This window comes from Alosa pseudoharengus, unplaced genomic scaffold (assembly GCF_046254945.1).
Source record: "Alosa pseudoharengus isolate Yale_2024_CS ecotype anadromous, Long Island Sound unplaced genomic scaffold, YU_APseudo_1.1 YU_APseudo_1.1_scf_13, whole genome shotgun sequence".
NCBI lineage: Eukaryota > Metazoa > Chordata > Actinopteri > Clupeiformes > Clupeidae > Alosa > Alosa pseudoharengus.
Window position 1 is genome coordinate 19,528,553 of NW_027468598.1, and position 27,460 is coordinate 19,556,012.

Below are 27,460 nucleotides of genomic sequence, written 5' to 3' on the forward strand. Positions count from 1 at the left end.
GTGATGAACCATATAGAAGACAAGACTTAAAGGGAAACTCTGGTCTATATTAACCTAGGGTCTATTTGTGGATGATAACGAGTGTCAATATTAGTCCGGGACCAAAACAACATCAATGGGTGTAGTTTTGAGTAAAATCAGATTATGCATTTAGAACTGAATAGCATAGCATTTGGAGCAATGTTGCTACGTCACAGTATTTTGCTCGCTTAAGCCATTAACTATCTATGCTATTATGGAGGGGTCTTTGCAGACAAAGTAGTGTATTTTTTACTTTTGTTAGTGTAATGAAACGGTATTAAAATGGCTGTTAGTGCAGTCAGTTCCCTTGATCTTCTTCAAGTCGCTGCTACCTTGTGAGGAGAAAGTCTGAACAAGTCGTTTATTGAACTTTCCTCCTTTTCCATCCATTGACAGTAGCTTATGCCGCATTTGGTAATCGACTTGTACAGTGTTTACAGTGTTTTTCCACACAAGATGGTAGCAACTGGAATAATAGCAAGGTAATGCACTGACTGTACAAACAATGAAGGTAAAAAATACTTCATTTTTTGCTGCAGAGACCCTCTCCATAGTAGCATAGCCAATTAATGGTATTTTTGAACCTAGATAATGGCTTTAAAAAGGGCTTTATTTTGACGTAGCAAAGTTGTCCCCAAAGGCTATGCTATAAGCTATTCAGTTGTAAATTTATATTCCTGTCTCACTCAAAACTGCCCCAATTTATGTTCTTTTGGTTCGGTCATACTGTACATATTATGGCTGGCAGTTCTGTACTTATTTGGATTGAATTTAGCAGAAATGCTGTAATTGATAAGAACATTTATTTCTATTTGACAACCAAACTAAATTGCAAGGTTTTGGCTTTTGTGTGCTCTCATAGAGGAACAGACTCCAGCCTGGTATTTTAAAACAGTATCTGCTGGTTAAAAGCTGGTGCAATTCTAGGGGTGCATGGTCCTGAGCAACTAAGCATGCCAAAAGCACATGTGACTTTCTATTAAATAAAATAATAATCTTGAAATAAAATAATATACTTATTTTTTTAAACAATAAAAGATGTTTCTTTGTACCTCCTCTCACTGCCAAGTTAAACACAGATCGACAGCTTAGCTTTTGAAAACAGTATTGAGCAAGAGAGTCTGAAAGTGCTCCCATATTTGGCTAGACTTGCTGATTTCTGGGAAATCATGTGACTTCTTCTCCAACTCCAGGGGTAATTCATGTAATTTTAATACATCTGTATGTCTGCAAGCAACATCAAGCAAACATTGAGCAGTTTTTTTCTGTGGTTTCATGACAGCTAGATGTTGACTTTTCCCATTTAATACTGTCCCCTGGATTGTTTCTGGTGTCAGTTGAAGAAAATAAATTAATAAATAAATAAATGTTAGAAGTTGCATAAGAGCTGTTGAGCAGAGGGATAAAGGCAAACTCGACTAGCTCACAAGCCACTCTGGTAGCAAGATGGCGATCACACTCCTGATCCTCTGCTGTGTGATCACTGCGCTGGACGCCCAGCCTCCCTGGTGAGTTGGTCAGTGGGAGCTGATGTGCTGTGGAAAGCTTTGTTTACAGTGGTGATTGTTAGTGTGCATCGTATACTGTATGCCGTAAGTGTGTGTGTTTCTATATGTGTGGAGGGGTGGATGAGTACATTCTATGGGGCATACATTTTATTTGTGCGTTTGTTTTGGTTTGTGTGTGAGTTGTGCCTGATTTGAAAGCTTATGGTGGTTGTGTGCATGAGCATTGTTTTGGTCTTGCTTGATGTCTGTGTGAACACATTAGGTAATACTTGATTTCTCTCTCGCGCTCTCTCTGCGTGTGTTTTTGTGTATGTGTGTGTGTGTGTGCGCGGATCAGGTGGCTCATCACTGCTCCCAACATTATTCATCTTGGAGCAGAGGAGACAGTGAGCATGCAGATTCATGGAGCAACTGAACCTGTGGATGTTGATCTCTGTATGAAACACCCAAGAACACATGACATTCTCACATCAACAGAACGCATAACTCTCAGTGAAGATAACAGATTTCAAGCCGTGGTCAAACTAAAGTTAAGTTCAGTGGAAGCTCAGCGTTGATTACTAAGGGACTGATGATGATGATGATCAATGATAATTCATTAATGATATTTATTTATTTATTTATTTATTTATTTATTTATTATTTGTGTTTAGGTGGACCCCAAGCTATTCAAATATGCCCAAGATCAAAAGCCTGTGACAGAATATATCCAATTGTATGCCAATTCCCCAAAGTTTTTTAAAAAACCACAAATGGTCAACATCCATGTGTCAACCAAAAGGGGTTACATTTTCATTCAGACTGACAAGCCAATCTACACTCCTGGAGAGACTGGTAAGATGGTTGAAATTAAATATTTTTTGATATTGGGATATGATGAATTAATTAATTTTGTTGTGATATATCCCAGTCAAATACAGGATCTTCACATTAGACCAGTACATGCTTCCGAAAGATGAACAGATCAACCTTAGAATATTTGTAAGTATGAGACATGTTCGTATCTCACCTCATACAAGAGGAAAACTTACACTTCTGATCATATTTTGATTACATTTGATTTATTTTTATGTGTCCCTCCATAGAATTCCAAAGGCTTGGTAGTCCATGGCACTTTATTAAAATCTAATGAAATCACTCAGCAGATTGTCAGCATCCCTCACATTGAACCGTAAGTTAGCCGTAACAGCAAGAAGAGCAACAACAACAACAACAGCAACAACAAACATTCATGTGTTTGTTTGCTTTTTCTTTTGCGCCATCATGTTGCATACCAATGTTTTGTCTATGAACTCTCATATATGCTTTTCTTTCATGAACCTGACATTTCTACAGAGATGGACACTGGAAAATAGAAGCATATTTTTCTGGTGCACCTGAATCAAACACCACAGTTGAGTTTGAGGTGAAGGAATATGGTGAGAAATGATGACTAAATTTCTGTGTTCACAAATGTCAACTAATTATCACCCATTTGCTACAATATGTTGTTGTGTATAACATTAGTGTGCATTCCTTTTTTATGTTAAGTATCCTCCTGAATTCTTAATTTCCAGTGCTGCCAACATATGAGGTGAAGATTGAAGCAGTAAAACCATACTACACACTGGGAGAAGAAAGCTTCCAGTTCTCTGTTTCTGCAAGGTTTTTAAATCGATTCAAAACTACCAACTCGGATTAGTATATTTTTTATTTAGCTATGACAAATTAGTAAGGCCTATGTTGTCTCTAGGTATACCTATGGGAAAGCTGTTGATGGTGTCGCTTACATCCGATTTGGGATCATAGACCAGAAAATGAATAGAATCTATCTACCTGGTCTTGAGATCCAGACACCGGTCTGTATGACTTACTGGGGGCCAAGCAGCACAGCTGCGAGGCACCACTAGTGATTCTACCTTTTCTTATTATTGGGGGCCAAGCAGCGAAACTGCAATGCACCATTAGTATTTGTACCTTTTCTTATTATTCTTCTCCTCTGGAATTCTATGGCAGGCCAAAGAACCGGACTGTAAAAAGTTGTAAAATTTGGCACATTGATTCGTGACAGTCCCATAATTTATTTAACCAAGTTTTAGATCTGAACTACAGGCAGTCTAGCGCCACCAATGGGTCAAAGTTGACATTGCATTCATGTCCGATTTTGAACATCAAGATTTAGTTGGAATCCTTGGATGAGGCCGAACTCAACACACCCCATGACGTCAATATTCGCCATGTTGGATCTTCCTTCATATTGGATTTCATCAAAAACACTTTTTTCACAGGTCACAAATTTCATAAAATTTTCACGAAACTTCAACACAGATGATCTTCAGACCATGCCTCAAAGTTACAGTATTTGTTGCATATTGATATTCAAAAGCGTTTGCCCGTCACGACCAATTGAATTTTGAGGCTTTCACGTATCAAAACCAATCCAATCCAGTCTAGTCCGGTCCAGTTCAGTCCAGTCCAGTCTAGTCCAATTGAATCCAATCTAATCCCAATCTCAATCCCAACTCCTGCTGAACTGCTTGGCCCCCTCATTGTTGCTTGCAGCTATATTTAACGATAGGTTAGATTGAACTAGTAGGTTGGTTGTTAAAAGTAATAATAGGCTGTAATGTTATGACTGTGAAGCTGTACTTATTTTCTTCATCAACATTCAACATGAATATATTGAGTTATATTTGTTTTTCATCAAATCATAATAGCTTAATGTCAATCAAAGCTTTTTTTATATTGAGTTCTTCGTCTGTGTAAGAAATATTGGTAACACTTTACGGTAAGGGTACATGAATTATCATGAATTCATGCATGAAATAATTAATGATTTATGCATGACTTCATTCTTTTATGAATCATCAGGAATTTACATGAGTTCATAGTCTCTCATTAATGACCTCATGCATGAACAACACATCAACTAAAGCATTAGGTACGGTGGGTCCATCATTATGATTTATGATTTCTTAAGCATGATTACATGTATGTCAGGTTAATTACTCATGAGTTCATCATGTTTGTGGCCCCTCAACTAAAGTGTGAACAATGGCATGTGTTTAGAGAACTGCACAAATTGTGCTCAAATCAGAATGTATGTGTATGTACAATGTAAATTCCTGATGATTCATGAGATATTAAGGAATGAAGTAATACGTAAATCATGAATTAGTTCATGCATGAATTCATGATAATTCATGTACCCTTACCGTAAAGTGTTACCGAAATATTAAGCATGTGTGCAGACATTTAATACATTTTTACAGTTATTGTTTTCTTTCTTAAACTTCAGATTATGGATGGCCGTGCAAGTGTCAAACTCCTTACTGAACATTTTCAAGAAAAAGTAAAAGAAACAAATATCACAGACCCAGAAGGCTGCAGTCTTTATGTGGCTGTAACCGCTTTGGAGAAGGCCAGTAAGTCACGCTACAAAGACTCACACAGAAATCCACGTAATGCTGAGAAAAATATGTGTATACTATCATATGGTGTAATCAAATTAATATGCTGACTAAAAAGTATGGTTCATTGTTATGTGTGAGAATGCACAGGCCTGGCATAGGTTTAGTAAATTCTGTTTTTTGAAGGTGGAGACTTTGAAGAGGCAGAAACCAGTTCTGTGAAAATAGTGACATCACCCTATATGATTGACATGTCCAAGACCAAAAAGTACTTTTCCCCTGGCAGCAAGTTTTCGATTTTGGTATGCTATCCTTACTTTAAGCTCTCTGGTACACAAAAAAATGTGTAGTTTATGAAGACTACATTAAAGAACACAAAAACATGAATTTCTGTGGTTACGTTATCAACTAAAACAATCATCTAAAGGCACACCACCAGCGCATGCCCATTACATGGGCATTTATGCATAGTCTTAGCAAAGGCTATCGAACAAAGGCTATCAACCAATCAGGGAAGGACTGTTATTACATTTACACAATATCAAACCCTACTGTTCTTTTGGAATGTAAACTGATTGCAGTACCCTACTACAGAACCAAGTGCTTTTAGGATTAGCAAAGCCACAATGCAACTGCATAATCTATCCTTGTTTTTTCCAGGCCACAGCCACCTATCCTGATGGCACCCGCATCCCAAACGTGAAGCTAAATGCTGCTATTACTGTGAAATTAACTGACCAGACAGAAAACATCATTAATAAAGAGGTTGTAGCGACTAAAGAGGGAATGACTGATATTCCTTTTGAAGTCCCCAAACAAGCTACATCCTTACATATCAAGGTAACCAGTGTTGGGCAAGTTACTTCAAAATCATAATGTATTATGTATTACTTATTACTGTCTTTTAAAAGTAATTTGTTACATTATAATATTACTGTCTCTGAATTGTAAGGCATTACACTACTATTGCATTACTTTTAAGTTACTTTCACCAAAATATCTAGAAATATGGATTTGCCATTCTAAATGCAGTTTATTACGCTCAATGCAGCTTGCTCTTCCAATGGAGGGAGATGTGGTTTAGCATAATGAGTGAGCTAGGCTTAAGGCTAACAACAGTAGAATGCAATAGGCGCAGTGCTCATGATGCAATACAAGGAACAATCATAGTCAGAATTTTGTTAAAAACCGGCAAAAGGTCAAAGTCTGCTAAATTGTGATAGAAATACTGTAACTTTAAGGCCTAGGCCTACTCATTAAAATCAATAGAGAGCCTACTATATTGTAAATCAAAGCTTAAAGGAACCGTATGTAAGATTGTGGCCAAAACTGGTACTACAATCACTTTCAAATGACTGTAGAGCGGTGTATCCCCTTCCCCTCCCCTCTGACTGGCAGAGTTGGCAACCGGATGACGAAACACTACTGACTTTGTGATTAGTAGATAGGTGGAGGGTGGCGCATTAGGCCAAAACACAACATGACAACATCAACATCAGTTGAGGGCTGCAACTTCACTTTTTAAATGACAATATCCTGGCCAGACTACTGTTGTCAGGGATATAAGTATTTGAAATGAACATGATATCTTAATGTCTAGTGACATATCAGGGCAATTTTATGATTAATTGAAATACATTTTTTACATACGGTTCCTTTAATAAAGACATGTCAAGATGGTGGCCTGCTGGCCATTTCTGTGCCCTAAGTGAGTGGCTTTGAGTGAGTGACATTTAAATGATAACTCAAACACTCAAACACCTGTGTGTTTTTAAACATTAATTTCTGAAGAAATTATGTTTTACCTATAAATGGTGCACTGTCACTTTAAGAGCATTGATCTTTACGTTGTCATAATGCCCTTTTGCTAGCTCTTGTTTACAAGCCTTATTTGTTTGAGTTACATTGATAGCACAATATTAACAATAATATGCACAATGTTGTTTGAAGCAACCTTCATTGCTTTGGAAATGGAAGTATGCAATGACATGTTGCTTCACATTTCGTTTTGCGAATACAAGTGAATTATGGTATCCACCTAGCTATCTGAATGGAATACGTTTCAGTCGACTCAGCATATCATGTGCTTCATGTAGCCTAAATGCTTGGAAAACGAATGATTGAAGACCCACCAATTCTAGTACTACGTGGTGATTGAGAGAACCCAAAAGGTATCAAACTTGCATGTAACATCGTGTTAGTGCATTTTGACATTGTAAACGTTATTGATGAAGAGTGAAACGCAGTTTGCAATAAAGCTACTATTCATTGGTTACATTTGGGTGCCCCCTCTGTCCTTTGGTGCCCAACGCAAAGTGCGTGATGCGCGTGGTGGGAGCGGTGGCACTGCCAGGCTACACAATCTTTTTCTGCATTTCTATCCCGTTATTCTCTTCAATTCAAGTTCACAGCACAAAGCTGACATGCACAACAGCATAGTTTGTGTTTTATCAAGAATCAAAAAGATTAGCGTGGCACTACTTTAGATGTTTCATTAATTTACTTGTGCTATTTCGCGAGGCATAAAGAGATCTTTCGGTTTCGCACACAAAGTGCACTAACTATTATGTTCTTCATAGCCTTGTCTCTGACAAGCTGAAAATAATGAGCGTAGGCTTATGTCCATCCCGCAAATAGAGTCCGCCTGGGAGTCTGCTGCAGCAGTCATATTCAACCAGTATCAGGAGATAACGTTCTACTATTTTGCGCTGATTTTTTCTCCTCTGTTGTATCAATATGTATCAAAACAAAACACCACTTAATTTCGGGTTAAATGCATTGTAACGCGCGTTACTGAAGTTTGTACCGAGTAAAATATTACCCAATTTTTTTTTGTAATGCCTTACATTACCACGTTACCGCAAACAGCAATATATTACAGTAATTACATTACTTTTGTAACGCGTTACACCCAACACTGAAGGTAACAGACAGTCTAAAGGAAGAGGTTAACAGTGCCATAGCCTTCTTATATTTATTTAACTTAAAGCAAAGGAAAGAATGCTCAACACTTGTAATGTTTTCAAGCCTATATGAGTCACTCTGACCACTCGTTCCTCTTAGCTATCTGCTGAAGGAGAGAACACACCCTCTGGACAAATGATGGTGACAGCAGTCGAAGACACACAGGATTATCTCAGCATTGAGATGGAGCACCGTGTTCTTGCGCCAGACCAGGAGCTAACAGCTCGCTTCAGAGACATCTCTCCAGCTGGCACGACCCGGCCCTCCCACATTTACTACATGGTAACTGGCATATGCTTCCACTTTTCCCTCTAATCTCTCACCTGTCTCACATGTTTTTTTTTTTTTTTTAACATTTTACTTGGTCTTACATGACGTGACCATATAGAGGAAACAATATGACTTATCGGCTGCCTTTGACACGGTTAATCACCGCATCCTTCTCTCTATACTCGCTAACATGGGAATCTCCGGTTCTGCTCTCTCCTGGTTTGAATCCTACCTCACAGGACGCTCGTTTAACGTATCATGGCTTGGTCAGCTATCTGCACCTCACCATCTCACCACAGGGGTCCCCCAGGGCTCAGTACTGGGCCCCCTTCTCTTTGCTACCTACACCACCTCCTTGGGACAGATTATTCGTTCGCATGGCTTCTCATACCACTGCTATGCAGACGACACACAGCTCTATCTGTCCTTTCCACCTGATGACCCCTTGGTTTCAGCACGGATCTCGGATTGCCTCTCAGACATAGCTACATGGATGAAGGCACACCACCTCCAGCTGAACCTCTCAAAGACTGAACTGCTGGTCCTCCCAGCTAAACCTACCATACACCACGACATCAACATCAAATTTGACTCCCTGTCTGTTTCACCTACCAGGACTGCAAGAAATCTAGGAGTTGTTCTCGACAACCAACTAAACTTCTCAGATCATGTTGCCTCAGTCGCCCGGTCATGCCGTTTCGCACTCTACAATATACGGAAAATCAGGACTTACTTAACTCAAGATGCCACCCAACTTCTGGTTCAGGCAATAGTCATCTCACGACTCGACTACTGCAACGCCCTCCTGACAGGTCTCCCAGCCTGCGCAGTGAAACCACTTCAGATGATCCAGAACGCGGCGGCGCGCCTGGTCTACAACCAACCCAAGAGGGCACATGTTACCCCGCTACTCATCCAGCTACATTGGCTACCTATGGCGGCCCGCATCAAATTCAAGGCTCTAATGCTTGCCTACAAAGTAGTCTCCGGTTCTGCTCCCACCTACTTGAATGCCTTCATACAGACATACGATACCTCCAGACCGCTGCGCTCCTCAGACGAACGACGTCTAGCTCTACCTCCGGTACGCTCAGGCCAATCCAAACTTTTCTCATCTGTTGTTCCTCGTTGGTGGAACACACTGCCAGTTCCTACAAGGGCAGGGACATCCCTCTCCATTTTCAAAAAACTCCTGAAGACCCAGCTCTTTAGAGAACATCTCCTCTCATAGCAACACTTACAACAAGTCTTGCTGATCCTAGCACTCACCAGCCGTCTTAAACTGACACGTAACTGTTAAAAACAGCACTCACAGATGCACTTATTCCTACTGTACTCTACTGTTTTTTTAAATTGTCCTAATATTGTTGAGAATTGCTCTAAAACTTAAACTGTTTACCATGTTGTTAGTCGCTTTGGTTAAAAATGCGTCAGCCAAATGTAATGTAATATATCTTAAATGGCAAGCTAATTTGAAACACTAGACACTAGACATTCTCGGATTAATTTAGCATCTTAGCCTCCAGTGAAATAGATAAACATTGTCAACTGGCCATGGTGTTCTTTACTGAGTAGTTTATTCCTAGGAAACTCTGAAACCTTAATACAATGCAAATGTAGCTTTTACAGCAGACTGTAAAATTAATATAAGATGTAGCCTAAGGTATGAAATACTGTACATTTGTCAACAAATTAGCTATCTTTCATCTTTGCATACTGTTGGCTATTAGCTATTAGCATAGGATCATGTTGCATTGTGATCATGTTAACATCACGATCATGTCACTCTCCCAACAGTTTTAGCTAGTTAGCTTGCTAGTTTTAGACACTCTACAATGCTTCTTTGACATTAAATGAATACTTATAGGCCTAAGTGAACTGTTGAGTACGTCTGAACAAGCCAAACACTTCCTTATTCCCTCTACAGGTCCTGAGTAAAGGTAAAACCTTGCAGACAAAGAGTGTTCAGACAACTTCAAGTGAACTCACAGAAATCACCCTCCTGTACAGCACTGACATGGCGCCCTCTTTCCGTCTGCTCGCGTACTACTTCAGAGGCTCGACAATAGTGGCAGACTCAGTCTGGGTGGATGTCATGGATATCTGCAAGGGGAAGGTGACTTTATTTTTTATAATATCAAATAGTTTCAGAATGTTTATATGGGAGACATTACATTACATTATGTTTGGCTGAGGCCTTTTAACCAAAGTGAAACAATATTTGGGAGACGATCACCACTTTTGCATCATGTCTCCATAGATTGAGATCAGTCCATTGAAAGACCACAAGCCTGCAGAGATTGTGAATGTGGAGGTGAAAGCAGACAGCCGCAGTAAAGTTGCACTGGTGGCTGTGGACTCAGCTGTGTACATCCTAAACAAACAGAACAAGTTGACCACACAGAAGGTGAAAACACTCTTAACAAATCTAATCTGTTTTTCAATTCACCAGCCATGTTTGTGCCTCATGTAGGCCTAATTCTTAAAACAACACGATGAAAGAACTCATATTAACCCTTTGGTGTCATTTTTTTACTGACGGGTACACCTTTAGCGTCACTTTTTGTTTTAGAAAAGCTAAATGGCTACCCAGTGTGTCAAAAGGTGATTAAGAGGGTCATGTTAGGCTAGGGTCATGTTAGGGTCACATTAGGCTAGTGCAATACTAGGCATTCCGGGCACGCAATGGCAATGACCTACTATATATCAGTAGCATCAAAATTAATTTGAAGCTGATATTTTAAAATAAAAATATCTACATAATGTTTCTTTAATACAATGTATTTGTACTTGTTCATCTGTCTGTGCATGGGTAGATGTTTGATTACATGAACTCCTATGATCTGGCCTGTTCTGTTGGAGGAGGGAAGAATCATTTGTCTGTTTTTTGGGATGCGGGCCTCATTTGGATATGCAACTGTGATATGTCAGAGAAAAAAGTCCACGTCAGGAAAAGTAGGTGTTGAAACAGTTTATAAAATTGTATTCCAGCCATTCTCTCATTGTCTAGAGATGAGATATTTGCCAATATGTAATTATATTCCCTTTGGTCACTGTACAGTAGGTCACTCTTGCTCCCCTGAAAATAAACGGCTCAAAAGAGCAAACAAAGCTATTGACTTCTCTTCTGTTGGTGAGTTATTATTGACAATACTGTTAGATACAATATGTTACTATACTGTATATTGATAGGTAGAGATGAAATGTCTCATATTTATTACAAACTCATCAGAACTGTTTTATACAAAAATATTTAATGTAAACTCAACCTTGGATCCTGTCCTAAGTCATGAAGTACGGGGAAGACGTCCGGCCATGCTGTGCTGATGGAGTCCGGTATAACCGGTTGGAACTCACCTGTGAACAGAGGTTTAGAAGGACTGCTGGCAAGTCCAAAAAGTGCAGAGACGTGTTTCTTCAATGCTGTAAAACGGCTACTGAGATGCGAAAGGCAACGCGAAAATACAGCCTTGCAAGAAGTTAGTACAACTATTCTGTGGATTACACTGATACATATTGCTTTTATGCCATCCCTCGAGCTAAATGGTGGGTGAAATCAAATCTTTGAAGAGAGGAAGGTTAGCTTTGACTATTGTCATTTTCCTCTCACACAGCCCAAATTAATGAGGCAGATGAAGCCATCGATGGGACAGATGTGCACCTGAGGAGCTATTTTCCAGAGTCTTGGATGTGGCAGCTGATGGAGACAGATGAGAGCGGCCAGCTCAGGTAAAACCCACTCAGAGCTGTGCATTCAGACCTTATACTGACACAAGAGATAAAGTGTTCCTTTTTCCATGCATTTTTTTGCATCTAGATAGAACAACATGCCTATTGCTAATTTGAGGCAAGAGGGTATGCACTCCATGTTTCTCTCTTAAAAAATGAAATAAATAATGTTGGCCATTATTGTGTACCAAAGGCACTCTGTACCAACTCCCGATTCTATCACAACCTGGGACATCCAAGCAGTGGGGATCTCTCCAAGCCAAGGCAAGAGTTCACTCTTCACTTGTATAACGGCATGATCACAATTACGCCCTGCAGTAGTGTAAACATGTGTCTGGTCCCTCAGGCTTCTGTGTTGCAGAGCCCAAACAACTGAGGGTGTTCCAGGACTTTTTTGTGTCTGTGAAGTTGCCATACTCAGTGAAAAAGAATGAGCAGCTGGAGTTGAAAGCTGTGGTGTTCAATTACAAGGACACAGAGTTGAAGGTAGTGTCAGTCAATGTAAATGATTCTAAATGACTCTTAATTACTCAGTCAATGTAAATTATTCTAAATGACTCTTAATTACTCTTAAAGTGTAAGCTGTCTAATTCACACCAGACCGCCAAATGTTTTCCATCTTGTCATGGCCAATGTCCATGACTTGTGAAAGGTGTGTCTTGGTTGGTTCACTATATCTGTGTGATACTATCTACTACTGTACATTTAGTGGTCTTGGGTGTGATGTGGATGTGTTAAGAACATATAACCATTAACAACATTCCAGGTGACTGTGGAGATGCTGCCCTCTGAGGGCTTGTGTACTGCTGGGGGAGACAGAGCCAAACAGAGCATCACAGTCTCTGCCAATTCGGCGTCTTCCGTGTATTTCACCGTGGTGCCCCTCGAAAAGGGCACATTTCCCATCACCATTCTGGCCCACAGTTCAAGCAATGTAGCTGATAAAATACAGAAGGAGCTCAGAGTTGAGGTACAATGTGTGGTCACTTCTGCACCTTCATATATCCTATATTTATACACTACCAGTCAAAAGTTTGGAGACACTTTCATTCCACTCCATTATAGACAGAGTACTCATTTGCATTGCTTTTTTACTCAGGGCAGCAGTTTTCAGATTACATTATGTGCTTACATAATTGCAAAAGGGTTCTCCAATGTTTTCTCAGTTAGTCTTTTTTAAAATGATATCAGATTAGTAACAGAATGTGCCTTTGCATTATTGGATGAATGGTTGCTGATAATGGGCAATGTAGATATTACATTAAAGATCAGTCATTTCTTTCTACAACAGTCGAGAACCCTTTTGCCATTATGTAAGCACATAATGTAATCTGAAAACTGCTTCCCTGATTCAAAAAAACAATGCAAATGATCTCAGCAGGTATTCTGTCTATGATGGAGTGGAATGGAAATGTCTAGGTGTCTCAAAACTTTTGACTGGTAGTGTACATTGTATTATTATTATTATTATTATTATTATTATTATTATACTACTAATAATAATAATAATAATATGTTTTTTGTGCAGGGAGAAGGGGAGCTAGTCTCAGTTTATCATCAGCACATCATCAACAGTAAAGGTAATACTAGCCTATACATTGACTGAAACTCAGTTGTGGGAGAGTGTAAAGCTGCACTGTAACATCCATTCATGTCTATAGCTGACAAGCTGGACTTTGACATTCCAACACCCTCGGACATGGTGCCGGGAGATGAACCAGAGACCTACATGAGCTTCAAAGGTGAGAAGGGGATTTAGGAACATAGGAAATAAAACAGCTAGAGTCTTGCTTATAACTGTACTGTCAATACAGTGTTAATCTTTAGGGTACAAATGTTTGTTGTTTAACCCTTCTGGCAGAAATCAGTGTGCAACAAGTGCATGCACTAGAACAAACACTATCATTAAATCTTACATGTGTGAGAAGTGCTGTGAAGCAGAATAGAAATAGAATAGAAATTGACTATGGAGATCACTGATGATGTGTCCAGTTGCATCAGTAGATGTATTCCCACAGTAGGTACTCTGAGTCATCAGTGACAGCCAGGAAAGACTGGATGACAACCACGAACAGTGTGGTGACTACTGGAGAGACAGTGACGGCTCGGAGAGACGGCAACCGGGGCAGAACGGGCTGGCAACCCAATCTGTGTTCACCGTGAGGAGGACACCCAAAACAAGCTACGATGAACTCAATGGAGAAATACCCCCAGGGGTGCCCGAGAGGGGGGGAGAATGAGCACCCCAATTGGACTGATTCAATGGCAACAGACATAGGCAATGGACAAACGACTATGAGCGCACAGTGTACGTGTGGGAAAGTATGTAAGAACGAGCGCGGCTTGAAGCACTTACCTAGCCAGGAACACCTACATCGACACATCAGTCCAGAAAGGTGGCATATCAGGGATGCCAGGCTGTGTGGAGCACACAGGTGTGGTAACACAGCTTATCCGAGAGGCCAGAGAAAATAAGGGAAATCTGTCAGTGCTTTGGCTTGACCTGGCCAATGCATTCGGCTCCATCCCCCATAAGCTTGTCCAGCTCACTCTGGTGAAACATCATGTCCCCAGCAAGTGTAGAGACCTCATCGCTGACTATTACAACAACTTTAGGATGAGGGTCTCCTCAGGAGCAACTCCATCAAGCTGGCACAAGGTAGATATTGGCATCATCACAGGGTGTACTATCTCTGTGACGCTATTCTCTTTGGCCATGAATATGCTCACCAAGTCTGCGGAGCCAGAGTGCAGAGGACCTCTTATGAGCTCCGGTCAACGTCAGCCACCCATTAGGGCGTTCATGGATGACCTTACAGTCACCACAGAATCAGTCCCAGGATGTCGGTGGATTCTGAAGGGTCTGGAGAAGATGATGGTGTGGGCCCGAATGAGTTTCAAGCCTGCCAAATCCAGATCCATGGTGCTGAGGAAAGGAAAGGTGGAGGACAAGTTCCGGTTTAACATCTCAGGCACAGCCATCCCAATGATCACAGAGAAGCCAGTCAAGAGCTTGGGCAAGGTGTTTGACAGCTCTCTCAAGGATGCAACATCTATCCAGACCACCTGTGCCGAGTTGGATGGCTGGCTGAAATCCGTGGACAAATCCGGGCTACCTGGAAAATTCAAAGCATGGGTTTATCAGCACGGCATCCTCCCCAGGATCCTATGGCCTCTCCTTGTCTATGCCGTCCCAGTTTCCACAGTAGAGACCTTGGAGAGGAAAGTCAGCAACCACCTGCGGAGATGGCTGGGGCTACCTAAGAGCCTGAGCAGCATCGCACTCTACGGGCGCAATAACAAGCTGCAGCTGCCCTTTAAATCCTTGGAGGAGGAGTTCAAGGTAGCAAGGGTTAGAGAAGTGGTGCTGTACAGGGACTCTAGTGATCCAAAGGTGGCCAATGCTGGAATCCAAGTGAGGACGGGTAGAAAGTGGAAGGCAGAAGAGGCCGTACAGATGGCTGAAGCTAGGCTGCGCCACAGGGCTTTGGTGGGAGTGGTGACACGAGGCAGAGCTGGTCTGGGATCCTTTCCAACTCCACAAATGAACACCAGGGGGAAGGAGAGGCGGCGCGCGATCCAAGAGGAAGTGAGGGCTGATGTGGAGGAGATAAGATCTTACAGGGCGGTGGGCATGAGACAGCAGGGGGTCTGGACAAGATGGGAGAATGCGCTGGAGCGGAAAGTAACCTGGACTGAGATCTGGAGAGCTGAGCCCCACCGCATCAAATTTCTCATCCAGGCAGTGTACGACGTGTTGCCCAGTCCATCAAACCTGCATGTATGGGGTCTAGGAGAGTCACCTGCCTGCCCATTATGTTCCAAGAGAGGCACCTTGGAACACGTTCTTAGTTGCTGTACAACAGCACTAGGAGAAGGGCGTTACCGTTGGAGGCATGACCAAGTCCTGAAGACTATAGCTGAAGCCATCAACACAGGACTGGTATGGGCAAAGCAGCTGCGTCCCCCCAAGAACACCATCACCTTTGTCAAGGCTGGGGAGCAGGTTGCCTCAGCAAAGAAAGCACCAACAGGCATCCTGACCTCGGCAAGAGACTGGCAGCTGCTGGTGGACCTTGAGAAACAACTGAAGTTCCCCAGCAACATTGCGGTCACCACCCTCCGCCCTGATATCGTCCTTGTATCAGAGGCCACCAAGCAGGTCGTAATTCTAGAACTGACAGTCCCATGGGAAGATCGCCTGGAAGAAGCGTATGAGAGGAAGCTCTCCAAGTACATGGGGTTAGTCAATGATTGCCAGCAGTCAGGATGGAGGGCGAAGTGCCTCCCAGTCGAGGTAGGGTGCAGAGGCTTTGCGGCCCGATCCTTGGCCAGTGCACTGGGGCGTTTAGGCATCGTCGGACAGCAGAAGAGGAGAGCCATCCGCAATACCACCGAAGCGGCAGAGAGAGCCTCAAGATGGCTGTGGCTCAAGAGAGGAGAACCATGGAGTCGTGGTAGCTAACATGCCATCTGGACACAAACTGGGGTCTGATCAACCCCGGCTGGGTCACCTGGATGAGGGTGTATGATGTTGAAAGACCCGAAACACCCAATGACTCCAGGAACATCACTGATGATGTGCATCAGTAGATGTATTCCCACAGGGTACAAATGTTTGTTGTTTAACCCTTCTGGCAGAAATCAGTGTGCAACAAGTGCATGCACTAGAACAAACACTATCATTAAATCTTACATGTGTGAGAAGTGCTGTGAAGCAGAATAGAAATAGAATAGAAATTGACTATGGAGATGGTATTCATAAATTGAGGTGGTGGTGGTGTAGTGGTTAAAGCTAACTGCTAAATTAATAAATGTAATTGTAAATTGAAATGTTGAGCAGGATTGAAACGGTGTGAAAGAGCTCTGTGTATGGTACTCTTCCAGGGGGTGTGATGGGAGAGTCTGCGGGTAACTGTCTGAACCTGGAGGGCATCGAGAAGATGATTATTCTGCCGACGGGCTGTGCAGAGCAGACCATGACAAAGATGTCCCCTGCCATCAACGCCATGAAGTACTTGGACGCCACTGACCAGTGGCTCAACCTGAGAGCTGACCGCAGGGATGAAGCCCTGTCCATGATCAAGAGTGGTGAGCTGGTGGAGTGGCGCAACTGGCTACAGCGCTCATACCATATTAGGGTCCACGTGCCCATGGGTTGAGTCCAACCCAGGTCATTTCCCGGTCACAAGCCATCTCTCTCTCCCGTTCGACTCCTGTCACTCTCTCTACTGTACAGGGGTGTGTTTCCCAAAACCATAGTTGCTAACCTGTTAGCAACTTAGTTGGTTGGTAATGGGAAATTGCATTGCAACCAACAAAGGTGCTAAATTAGTTAGCAACTATGGTTTTGGGAAACGCGCCCCTGTCCGATTAAAGCCCTAAGAAGCCCAATGCAATGCAATTGAATGCAACACAACCCATCACACGCCTGTTTGATTCACATTCTATTAATGTCACTTTTATTTTGGCAGGTTACAGCAACGTCTTGACATACATGAAAGCGGATGGTTCTTACGGGAGTTTCTCTTCATCCCCAAGCATTATCTGGTGACTTGGCTCTGTTTTCAATTCCTTTTCTCTTCATCATTTTTTTCTTGTTCCTCATGTCCAAGTATTGTGCTCAGGCTTGATATCTCCATTTTGTGATGTGTTTGTTATAACTATGAAATGGATATTTTTCAAAAGGATTACAGCATTTGTTACCAAAGAACTCACTAAAGCCAGAGACGTCATTCCCATTGAGGATTCCTACATAAAGAAGTCCATAACCTACATCATCTCCAAACAGACCCAAGGAGGCTCTTTCCAGGGCATCAGTCCCTCTAATGGCAGAGGCATACAGGTATTACTGACTGGCAAAGCCCTGCAATAGCACTATAAAAGTAGTATAACATTATAATTACTTATAGTATTACAAACATTTAATACAATAATTATTATTAAGAGAGAATAAACACCAAAAACTGTTTTTATATGTATCCCCTGAATATAATGTCATTTGAATGTCTTAGGACACTTTTGGACACTATGTTTTATTGACACTTCTTTCACTCGCACTGTAGGGTGGAGTTGGGAAATCATCTGGAGATGCGGCACTCACTGCTTATGTTCTCATAGCGATGCACCAGGCTCTGCCTGTCTTTGACACTTTTGAGTCTACACAAGTGGTAATCCATTACTTTCAAAATAATTTGTATAAAGGCCAACGGCCACTAGGCAACGGCATTCTTGTCTACGAATTTGCTCAAGAGATAGAACATGTTTTAAAACTTTGGCGTCTAAAAGTAATGGAGTTCTGAACTTTGGCGTCACTTGATGTACGTCAGACGGCACCAGTGGCCGTTGGCCTTAACTCTTGAATAGCACATCACAAACTGAACGTCTTTAAAATAAAAATGGTCTCTAATGAGTTTTTTTTTAAAACAATCCACCTCAGAGAATGGCCATGGAGAGTGCGCAGAGCTACCTGGAGCAGCAGTTGAACTCCCTGGAGGACCCTTATTCTGTAGCCATCACAGCCTATGCCCTCTCACTGACCCAGCATCAGAGCTCAGCAGCAGCTCAAGCACAGAAGAAGCTTAGAGGCCTGGCCAAATGTGATACAAGTAAGTCCAGCCTTTGTGTTTTAGGACACCTTATAAGACACACTGCTTTCAGTTCTTGGTGTGTAAAATGTATATAAAATGGGTTATATCAAAACAGAACATGGATCACAAACAGAGATGGAATTCTGTGGTACCACTAGAGGATCATATCGCTCACTTAGAGAGCACTGCACTGATGACTTTAATAGACCTCTCCAGAATAAGTCCCGCCTCCGTAACTTCCGTATCCATCCAACTTCCTGGCGTCAATTGTCTATGGGAAATAACATGGCGTTTCGAAATATCATACCTGTAAAACATCTGTAGGTAGCGAAGTAGAAAAAAGCTGGTGGGCAGATTGGCCTACACACTTCTGCCATCCAATTCCACTGGATTTTTTGATTGTCGGTGCCGTTTAAGTAGTATACTATAAACTATACTACTTAAACGCTGCTTAAACGGCACCGAAAATCAAAAAATCCAGTGGAAACTAGATGGCAGAAGTGTCTAGGCCAATCTGCCCAGCAGCTTTTTCTACTTTGTCACCTACAGAGTTTGACAGGTACGATCTTTCAAAACGCCATGTTATTTCCCATAGACATTTGACGACCAAAGGTTGGATGGATACGGAAGTTAGGAGGCGGGACTTATTCTGGAGAGAATATATCCCGCCTCCTAACTTCCGTATCCATCCAACTTCCGGGCGTGGATTGTCTATGGGAAATAACATGGCGTTTTGAAAGATCGTACCTGTCAAACTCTGTAGGTGACAAAGTAGAAAAAGCTGCTGGGCAGATTGGCCTACACACTTCTGCCATCTAGTTTCCACTGGATTTTTTGATTTTCGGTGCCGTTTGAGTAGTATAGTCTATAGTATACTACTTAAACGGCACCAACATTTAAAAAATCCAGTGGAAACTATATGGCAGAAGTGTGTAGGCCAATCTGCCCACCGGCTTTTTCAACTTCGCTACCTACAGATGTTTTACCGGTATGATATTTCGAAACGCCATGTTATTCCCCATAGACAATCCACGCCCGGAAGTTGGATGGATACGGAAGTTACGGAGGCGGGACTTATTCTGGAGAGGTCTATTAGTACAAATGTTACCATAGTCCTTATAGCTCGTTCCACACCACAACAGAAAAAAAAGTACATGACAACACATTTTAAAGCAAAATTTAGATTTATTGAAAAAGACAGAAAAACGATAAAGCTACTAAATGTCTAGAGAAAAGTGAGTGTATGTAGCGGCATGCCTGTGTGGTGCAATGAAAGCGTCTCCCCCAAATCTAACATTAAAAAAGATAGAGAGATAAGGGGAGAGAGAGGGAGAAAGAAAACAATGTGTCAGTGCGAGAAGGAGTCAAAATAAGTGCCTGCCAGATTGGAGAAAGGTGCCTGCAAGAATGAAGAGAAGTGCCTAAAGAGGAAGCCAGGAACCCCCAATTATATCCACACCCCAATGTAGGTGGCTTCAATTATACAATTAGCCTAATCAGGCCCAGTCATGCACTGACAAGAGAATACCTGAAGGGGGCACAAGGGAGTCGTAACACATTATATCAATGTTGTGGCTGTATACAATGTATTACTTGAGGCCAAATTAAACTGTATCTAAATCACCATCAATGCTCTTTGCTTGCCCTGTGCCTGGGTATCTTTATATTTACATTGAAACATTTTTAATATTTTCACCATTCTTGTGCTTGAAGCTAAAAATATGTGTTTCTGGGCACCAAAAACGGCCCAGAGCCCTGACGTCAAGGCACGAGCAGACCCGCTGTCTTTGGAGACCACAGCGTACGCCCTGCTACAGACCCTGGCCATGAAGGACACTCTGTATGCCAGGAAAATTGTACCATGGATTACGGAACAGCGCAAGTTTGGGGGCGGATTCCACTCCACCCAGGTAAGTCTAAGGGCAGTGAGGTCCTCAAATCATAAACTTTCAGGACCGAGTACCTCAACTCACCTGGCAGCCAGGTATGATGCCAGCAACCAACGCCTCACGGCATTAAAAAGCCCAAACAAAAAAATAAGCTTGTACCCAAAATGTATCAAGGCCAGCAGTTGTTGGATATTTACACACCGATGAGTCCAAATTCAGCTTATCTGGATTCTTAACTGTCTGAAGGATACCGTTGTTGCCCTGGAGGCCCTTGCCACATTCAGCGAGCAGAACAATGATGTGAACGACCTGGACCTCACTGTGGAGATGTGTTTTCAAGATGGCCGAAAGGATGTGGTGAGATTGACAAAACGTAATGCTCTCACCCAGCCAGACATCAAGGTAAAGGTGACATTCATTAGTCCAGTAACAGTAGTCTTACACACAAGTATTTTATCACTAGTACAATTGTGTAATACAATACTTTTACAGTGCTGTGTTAACATATGTAATTAGGATCCATTTCATACAGTAAAAAAATAAATGTTGATAGTATGAAATGCATATGCAGGTATTATACCTAACGGGTGTGATTCCTACAGTAGATGTTTTACAGACCGTTTCCATATCCTTAATGATGCCATGTTTGTGTTACCTCAGTTCAAGAAAGGGGGAAAAGTCTCTGTTCGCATTGAAGGAGAAGGAGACGGCACTTTGTCGGTATATACATATTTGTGCTAAAAAAATAACAATAATTGCTCTTTCTCAGATGGATCATTTAGTTATGTGCTTTTGGGTTTTGACTGGTGTGCCCCTTTTTATGCAACAGGTTTTGCAGAATTACAGGAGCCTGAAAAGGCCTGACTCAGCCTGTGATGATTTTTTCCTGAATGTCACGGTTGAAGGGGAAGTGGAATATGAACGTAAGCAAAGGGCTTTACAGATTCAAGAGATGTCAAAATAACTTAATTATCAAGAAATCTATACCTACCCTTAAATAAAAGCATCAGTAACTATAGCAATATCATCGTTGAAACTATTTTCAGCCATCGCCAGTTTTGGGTTTTCTTGGTAAAAAAAAGTTATTATTTTATTCACAGCAAACAAAGATGATGACAGCTTGTATGACTATGAGAACTATGAGGATGAGAACCCACAGAAGGATGACCCAATGAGCCGGATGGACTGGTTTGACCTGCGCACCCGTAGGAAGAGACAGGCCCCTGCACAGGAGAAGAAGGAGAAGTCTTTGACCTACACAGTCTGTTATGGGTGAGCAAAGACGAACATGTCATCATCCAACAATGAAACTCTACACAACTCTATTCATCTCATCTGATTAGTACAGACTGAACATTGAAGTGTATCACAAAATGGATCACATATGTACTGTATGTAATATATTAAATATGTGGAATATTGAAATATCTCACTAAACAATGTAAACATAAGTGCCTTGTGACCAATGTTGCTGCCACTTCCACAAATGTAAGAGTATACATCTTGCTTCTATATCAGATTGAAGAGTTTTATTTTTTTTAAATTCATGCTCTAGGATGCAGAATGGGGCCTCTAAAGGGATGGTCATCGTGGACATCTCTCTGCTGAGTGGACTTATAGCAAATGTTAAGGACCTTGAGGAGGTACATTTTGACTGCACTGTCCTAGACACCATATGTCCACACTGACTTTAAAGACCAATCACTCTCAAGTTTAGAGAATTCCACTATTACAGTTTGAATGTTTAATTGTATTACATGAATGTTATCACAGCCTAGTGTACTGTACATTCTCCTCTAGAAAGTAAAGGGCACAGAGAAGTACATTGACCACTATGATTTAGGATCCAACAGAGTGTACCTCTACTTCAATCAGGTGAGTTCTACTCACATCCTTACACTCTCTGCTGTTATCCAATGATCTCAATATCTTGTGTCTGATTATTAGCTCACTTGCCTGATTGATTTTAAAAGAGTTCTGCTCTAATGACTGGTTTTTACATCAGATAACAAACACCACGGAGTGTCTGCAGTTCACAGCGGAACAAATTGTACCTATTGGACTAGTCCAGCCAGCTGTTGCTGTAATCTACGACTACTATACTCCAAGTAAAAACATATGCCTCTCTTCACTCTGGAAATACGTCCTTTATGATTAAATGACTCACTCATTTCCACACTTGTATTATTTGATGTCAACAGTTCCCTTTTGTGATGGATTGCTGTTATTTTCCAGCTAAGAAATGTGGAGTTTTCTACAGTGCACCCCACAAAAGTACTATGGTTTCCAAGCTGTGTGATGGAGATGTCTGCGCTTGTGCAGAGGGTAAGTGGCACCTGAGGTATCTGTTAAACCATAAACGTATTGTAAGAGTTGCTGCAAATTTGGATGTTACTACAACCCTATGCTCTGTGGTCACAGGTTCCTGTCCGACACCTAAAGTGACTTTCAGTGGAAACATGCTGTCAAACACACGCACTGACTTTGCCTGTTACAAACCCATTGTTGATTTTGGTGAGTCTCTTGAATGAGTGATTTCATTCTTTTATCAGAGATATTGCCTGGTCAAAAATTGGGATGTAACCTGGTCTGACTTATTTCTGGTAGTTTATGTTGTGAAGGTGGTCAACTCAACAGATGATGGCGTCTTCAATTTTTACTCTACAGAAGTTATCAAAGTTCTTCAAACAGGCAAGTCTTCAAGTATGGGAACATCTCCCAAGGCAATTATGTCAGTTCTGCATTGATTTATGTTAGTTATTGTATCACTTGTTCAACAGGCAAAGATGAAGGAATTCACGTTGGTGCAACACGGGAACTCATTCAAAGACTATCTTGTGTAAATTTTGCTTTGTCCATGGAAGCCCAGTACATGTTCATGAGTACTAATACAGCCATCACACACACACTAGATGTGAATGGAAGGTAAGCAGTGAACACCCCATTTCTCCGATTAAAACCAGTCACTAAATGACTTCCTACTGTACATGACAACATAACCCAAGTGCACAATACAATGACAATTTATGTCCTCTAATGGCATCCTGGATGTGACATCCGCAGCCCCAGGTACTTACTGAGCAGGGACGAGTGGCTGGAGAAGATTCCGGAAAAGAGCCAGTGCCAAGCCACAAGGAACCGCAAGGCCTGCCGGCTACTCCAGACCTTCATGGAGCAGCATGAGATGACGCCCTGTGCCTTCTGAACTGGCCTGATGGACACTCGCATTACGCTCTTAACTCTCATGCAGTAGGCCCTTAAAGGAGTTGTCCTGTCTTTAAGCAGGGGATTTTACTTCAAATGTTTTTAATTGCATGCACCTCTACAGTATTTGTCTTCCCTTAAAGTTCAGCCAGTCTGTTAAGAGGATACTTATAGGATGCTCCATTAATACATGTAAGCACTGTTTCACATAAAAAAAAACATCACTACATAGATTCCATTTCTAAATGTATGTTTGTAATGACAAGGCAAGAGACCAGTAGATCAGTAAACCATGTGCTTTTATTACCAGTGCATATTGACAGAAATAAAATCATGGTCGTATCAGTCAACATAGTCAATGTAATGCAACAGGGAGGCCCTGGGGTAGGGAGCACAGTTACATTCCAAAAGTTTTTTTTTTTTTTTTTTTTAAGTCCAGCAGCCTGACCTTCAGAACGGAACTGAACAGAGCAGAGCTGTGGAGGATTGGCAAAGATGGAGAGGTCTCCGAGGCCAGGGTTTGACATGGCCGGATAATGTCAGGCACAAAAAAAAAAGATATTTTTTTCTCATCTAACACAATAGTTTTGTGATTACATGTATGTGAAAGGTTTCATCTTTGCAGTTGTTGTGCATGGTAGTGTGTGAAGGTCCTTTTCAGTTGGTGAAACTTAAAAAAGACAGATTTACAAATCTGTAGAAGTTTCATCGTCTTTTAAATGTGAGCTATGAAAATTCACAGTTGCCAGCTGACCACAGGTTGATTAAGTAATTGATGGTAATGTCTTTCTGATGACTGAAGAAAGGGGGAAAGTTAAAGAGCATGGTCATGTGTGTGATTTCTTATGGAACCATCTTGCAATATTCAAAAGTATTACATTCACTCCCAACAGATAAATAATTAGTTTGTTTCACATTTACAATAGACTATTTTAACTTATATTAGCTAAACATGTTTGGGAGATGGAATCAACCCTTTCCATGTTATTGCACAATTTACAATGGATCAGGATACAAAGACTGATGGACATCTCATTTGCAGTATTTGGATACTGTAAGAGTAAAATGGAGGAATACTCCTGTATGATCCAACACCTTGGCCGACAGGCCCACTCACGCTCTTCTCAAGCTTCAATATGTCTGTTTATTCAAGCAGATATGAATGGTAAACCCATGTATACCCCATGATCACCAAGTCAGCCGTACAGATGTCGCAACCTCAACAGGTGAGAACAAACGGAGCAGCTGATATTCTAAAGCATGCCTCCGAAGCTTCTAAGCACCTCTAGACATTTGGCAACTTCTGCTTATTTTGGTGATTAATGATACAGTTGTGTTCTTGAACGGATGATCTACAAAAGATGATTATGTTCCACAAATGAGAGTAAATGTGTGCACAGTAGCACTGACATACCCACGTCCATGTGTGTGTGTGTGTGTATGTGTGAAGGATGGGCCAGATGAATCACCTGACCAATGTGTGTTAATTCTTGGCTGAATTAATCCTGACCAAAAGTTTAAAATTTGTTGTACAGACAACAGCTTGCTACAAAGGTAAGATTTCATGCATTGGGGCTGAAAAGGGGTGTCTCCTCATATCAAGGCATATACCAGCAGCAGCGGAAATTCAGATGCATCAAATTAGAAAAATAATTTGTAAACTATAAGATTGCGTACAAAATGAAATAAATTAATGTTTTCTTTTTTACCATTTTTTTCTGCATTTTGTGTAAAAGACCTGATAAAATAAAAAGAAATTGTGCTATTCAAGTCAGCAATACATAGATAGAACACACATTTGTATGGCCAGGCTTGTGTGAAGCTGCTGATGCCGCAAGCACAATTTGACTACAAGCTGCCTTGCTCACACCAAAATAGTATACTGTCAAAGCTGAGATGTTATACTCGCGAACCGCTAGACTAGAAACAAGATCAATCAAGAGAAATCGGCAGATAGCTATTCAATTTATACACTATACAAAGCAGTCATATACAGCAAGTCAATGTACAGAGATGGTTTGTCCCCTCAGTGTTGGCGTACCCTTACAGGTACAACCTATATTGTGTAGTGATACAAATTTGGAATTCTTTTGAAATAAATTTTAGACTTATGCACTTTGTGACACAAACCATGGCATTGTTCTTGGTGTAATGGTCAAATGCTCCTGTGAAAGTCTCCCTGTGGAGAAGTAGTCATCACCTGCTTTTCCAGGTGAAACTGAATCAAGGCATGTTTGCAGTGTAATACAAACTTTTAAAAAAAGGCTTGGATGGGTTACATCAGCTGGCTGTCATCCCAGGTCGGATATTATCTGAAAGGAGGTTATAAGAATGTGGAAAGACCACGGTCATAGTGACTGTTTTGAATCTCTTCCGATTTGCGTTCAATAGCCATTGAGCCTGTGGAAACTGTGGATGGAGATCCTATTTGTATGTCTGTATAGCTGTCTCTGTCTGGAGGTACTTTTTGTTTTTGTTTATGTCTGGAGGTATCAGCTGTAGTTGGTGTTGGAACCACCTTTTAAACTCTCTTAAACCTTTTCTTTTATTGTGAAGCACTTTGGATGCAAATGTGCTATATAATTCAAATTTACTGACTGACTTACACCACTTCAAATCATCTTAGGTCATACCATGGCTGTTCATAGATGAGACATGGGCAAGTGCACAACGTCTCCGAATTCCTTCTTTAGAAACAAAAACACGACAACAACCACTGTTATGTGATCTTCCCAGCATGTCGAAAATGTGGATTTGATATTGATATTTACAATATGGGGATAACGTAGGGCACCTTAGCTTCTAATTGTGGCCTGTCCTGCATTGTTCTTTAGCAGAATATGCATGACTTGTTTCTTATTGTGCTGCCACCTGATTCCAATACTCAAATGAATAATGGGAATCAGGGATTGTTTTGAAATGTGTTAATGTGTTTCACAACTACACGTGGATGGTCTGATCTGTAAAGAACTGATCCTTCAGTACGGATAATTGGCCAATTATTATGTACAAAGAAGCCAGTGGAATAACCTGGGTTACTACAGAGAAGCAAACAGCAAATTGATCTTCTGCCATAAATATTTTGCTCATGCTAGCACAAAATCTGCATTTCAATAGTTTAACAATATGATATGACTTGCATGTTCTTCCAACCACTTCAGGTACTGTAATGGACAGGAACTACCTCAGCAGTTTCCTGCCTTGAATTCTCTTACGTCAGGTTTGATAGCAAAAACTGTACTCACACTTTGTAAATGGTTCCTACTACAGTATGTCCATCAGAGAAAACTACATAAAAGGAAGCGAGAATGTGCAAATTAAAATGGCATATAACAGGAAGGTCATGGCACCCTGTTTCAGTACATTTAGTTGTGTCCTTGTTCAGTGCTGGATGTGGTCAAATCTTGTCCGCTGACCTGGCGTCCGTAGGTGGTGCTACTGCAGGTAGCGGTAGACCTTGAAGCAGTGGTTCCCGGAATCAGCCACTGCCACGTGGCCGTCTGAGGTCAGGGCCAGACCTTGGGGTCCATACAAGGGGTCGGCAGTGGTGTTGATGTAAGACAGAAAGGAACCTGAGCTGTCAAACACCTAAAAGACACACAAGCACAATACACAAGACAACTTAAACACCCTTGGTTGGAATTTACAGTTCATAAATGTTGAATTTAACTGAACACATTTCTAAAAGAACAGACTGGAACGCTGCTGCTCCTAAATATAAAGAACAAACGTTTTATTTATGGATACCTAGTACACAGTACACAGAGACAAGGAAAGGGTAAGGCTAGATTTTAAAGAAAATGGCAGCCTTTCAATATTCAGGGACACATTTTAGGCAAGGTGTCTTGCTGTGAACTTTGCATAATAAAATTCCCTTTCCCATTCCACAGTAATAC

General features: G+C 41.3%; 2 protein-coding genes across 3 annotated transcripts in view; one reads left to right on the forward strand and one right to left on the reverse strand.

Annotated features, from left to right (window-relative positions):
* Positions 1 to 1,404: 1,404 nt before the first annotated feature.
* On the forward strand, positions 1,405 to 23,914 carry LOC143121796 (complement C4-like). Its single transcript, XM_076282393.1, has 41 exons — positions 1,405 to 1,529; positions 1,867 to 2,057; positions 2,181 to 2,363; positions 2,440 to 2,510; positions 2,615 to 2,700; positions 2,865 to 2,947; positions 3,086 to 3,173; positions 3,262 to 3,367; positions 4,807 to 4,933; positions 5,105 to 5,220; positions 5,579 to 5,758; positions 7,982 to 8,164; positions 10,080 to 10,268; positions 10,413 to 10,559; positions 10,969 to 11,107; positions 11,214 to 11,285; positions 11,440 to 11,631; positions 11,767 to 11,881; positions 12,075 to 12,145; positions 12,228 to 12,367; positions 12,648 to 12,851; positions 13,410 to 13,461; positions 13,543 to 13,623; positions 16,769 to 16,972; positions 17,356 to 17,431; positions 17,570 to 17,726; positions 17,947 to 18,051; positions 18,321 to 18,489; positions 20,185 to 20,381; positions 20,607 to 20,762; positions 21,021 to 21,080; positions 21,190 to 21,283; positions 21,461 to 21,632; positions 21,916 to 22,003; positions 22,161 to 22,235; positions 22,366 to 22,468; positions 22,596 to 22,685; positions 22,782 to 22,874; positions 22,968 to 23,051; positions 23,141 to 23,285; positions 23,424 to 23,914. The coding sequence occupies exons 1-41, from the start codon at positions 1,468 to 1,470 to the stop codon at positions 23,563 to 23,565; spliced, it is 5,088 nt and encodes a 1,695-aa protein (XP_076138508.1). The 5' UTR covers positions 1,405 to 1,467; the 3' UTR covers positions 23,566 to 23,914.
* Positions 23,847 to 27,460, reverse strand: part of LOC143121798 (tripartite motif-containing protein 3-like) — a 35,089-nt gene continuing 31,475 nt past the window's right edge. For both annotated transcript variants that reach the window (XM_076282396.1, XM_076282397.1), the window contains exon 13: positions 23,847 to 27,152. In XM_076282396.1, the coding sequence (XP_076138511.1) occupies positions 27,000 to 27,152 (153 nt within the window). In that variant the 3' untranslated portion in view covers positions 23,847 to 26,999. The remainder of the gene's footprint in view (positions 27,153 to 27,460) is intronic.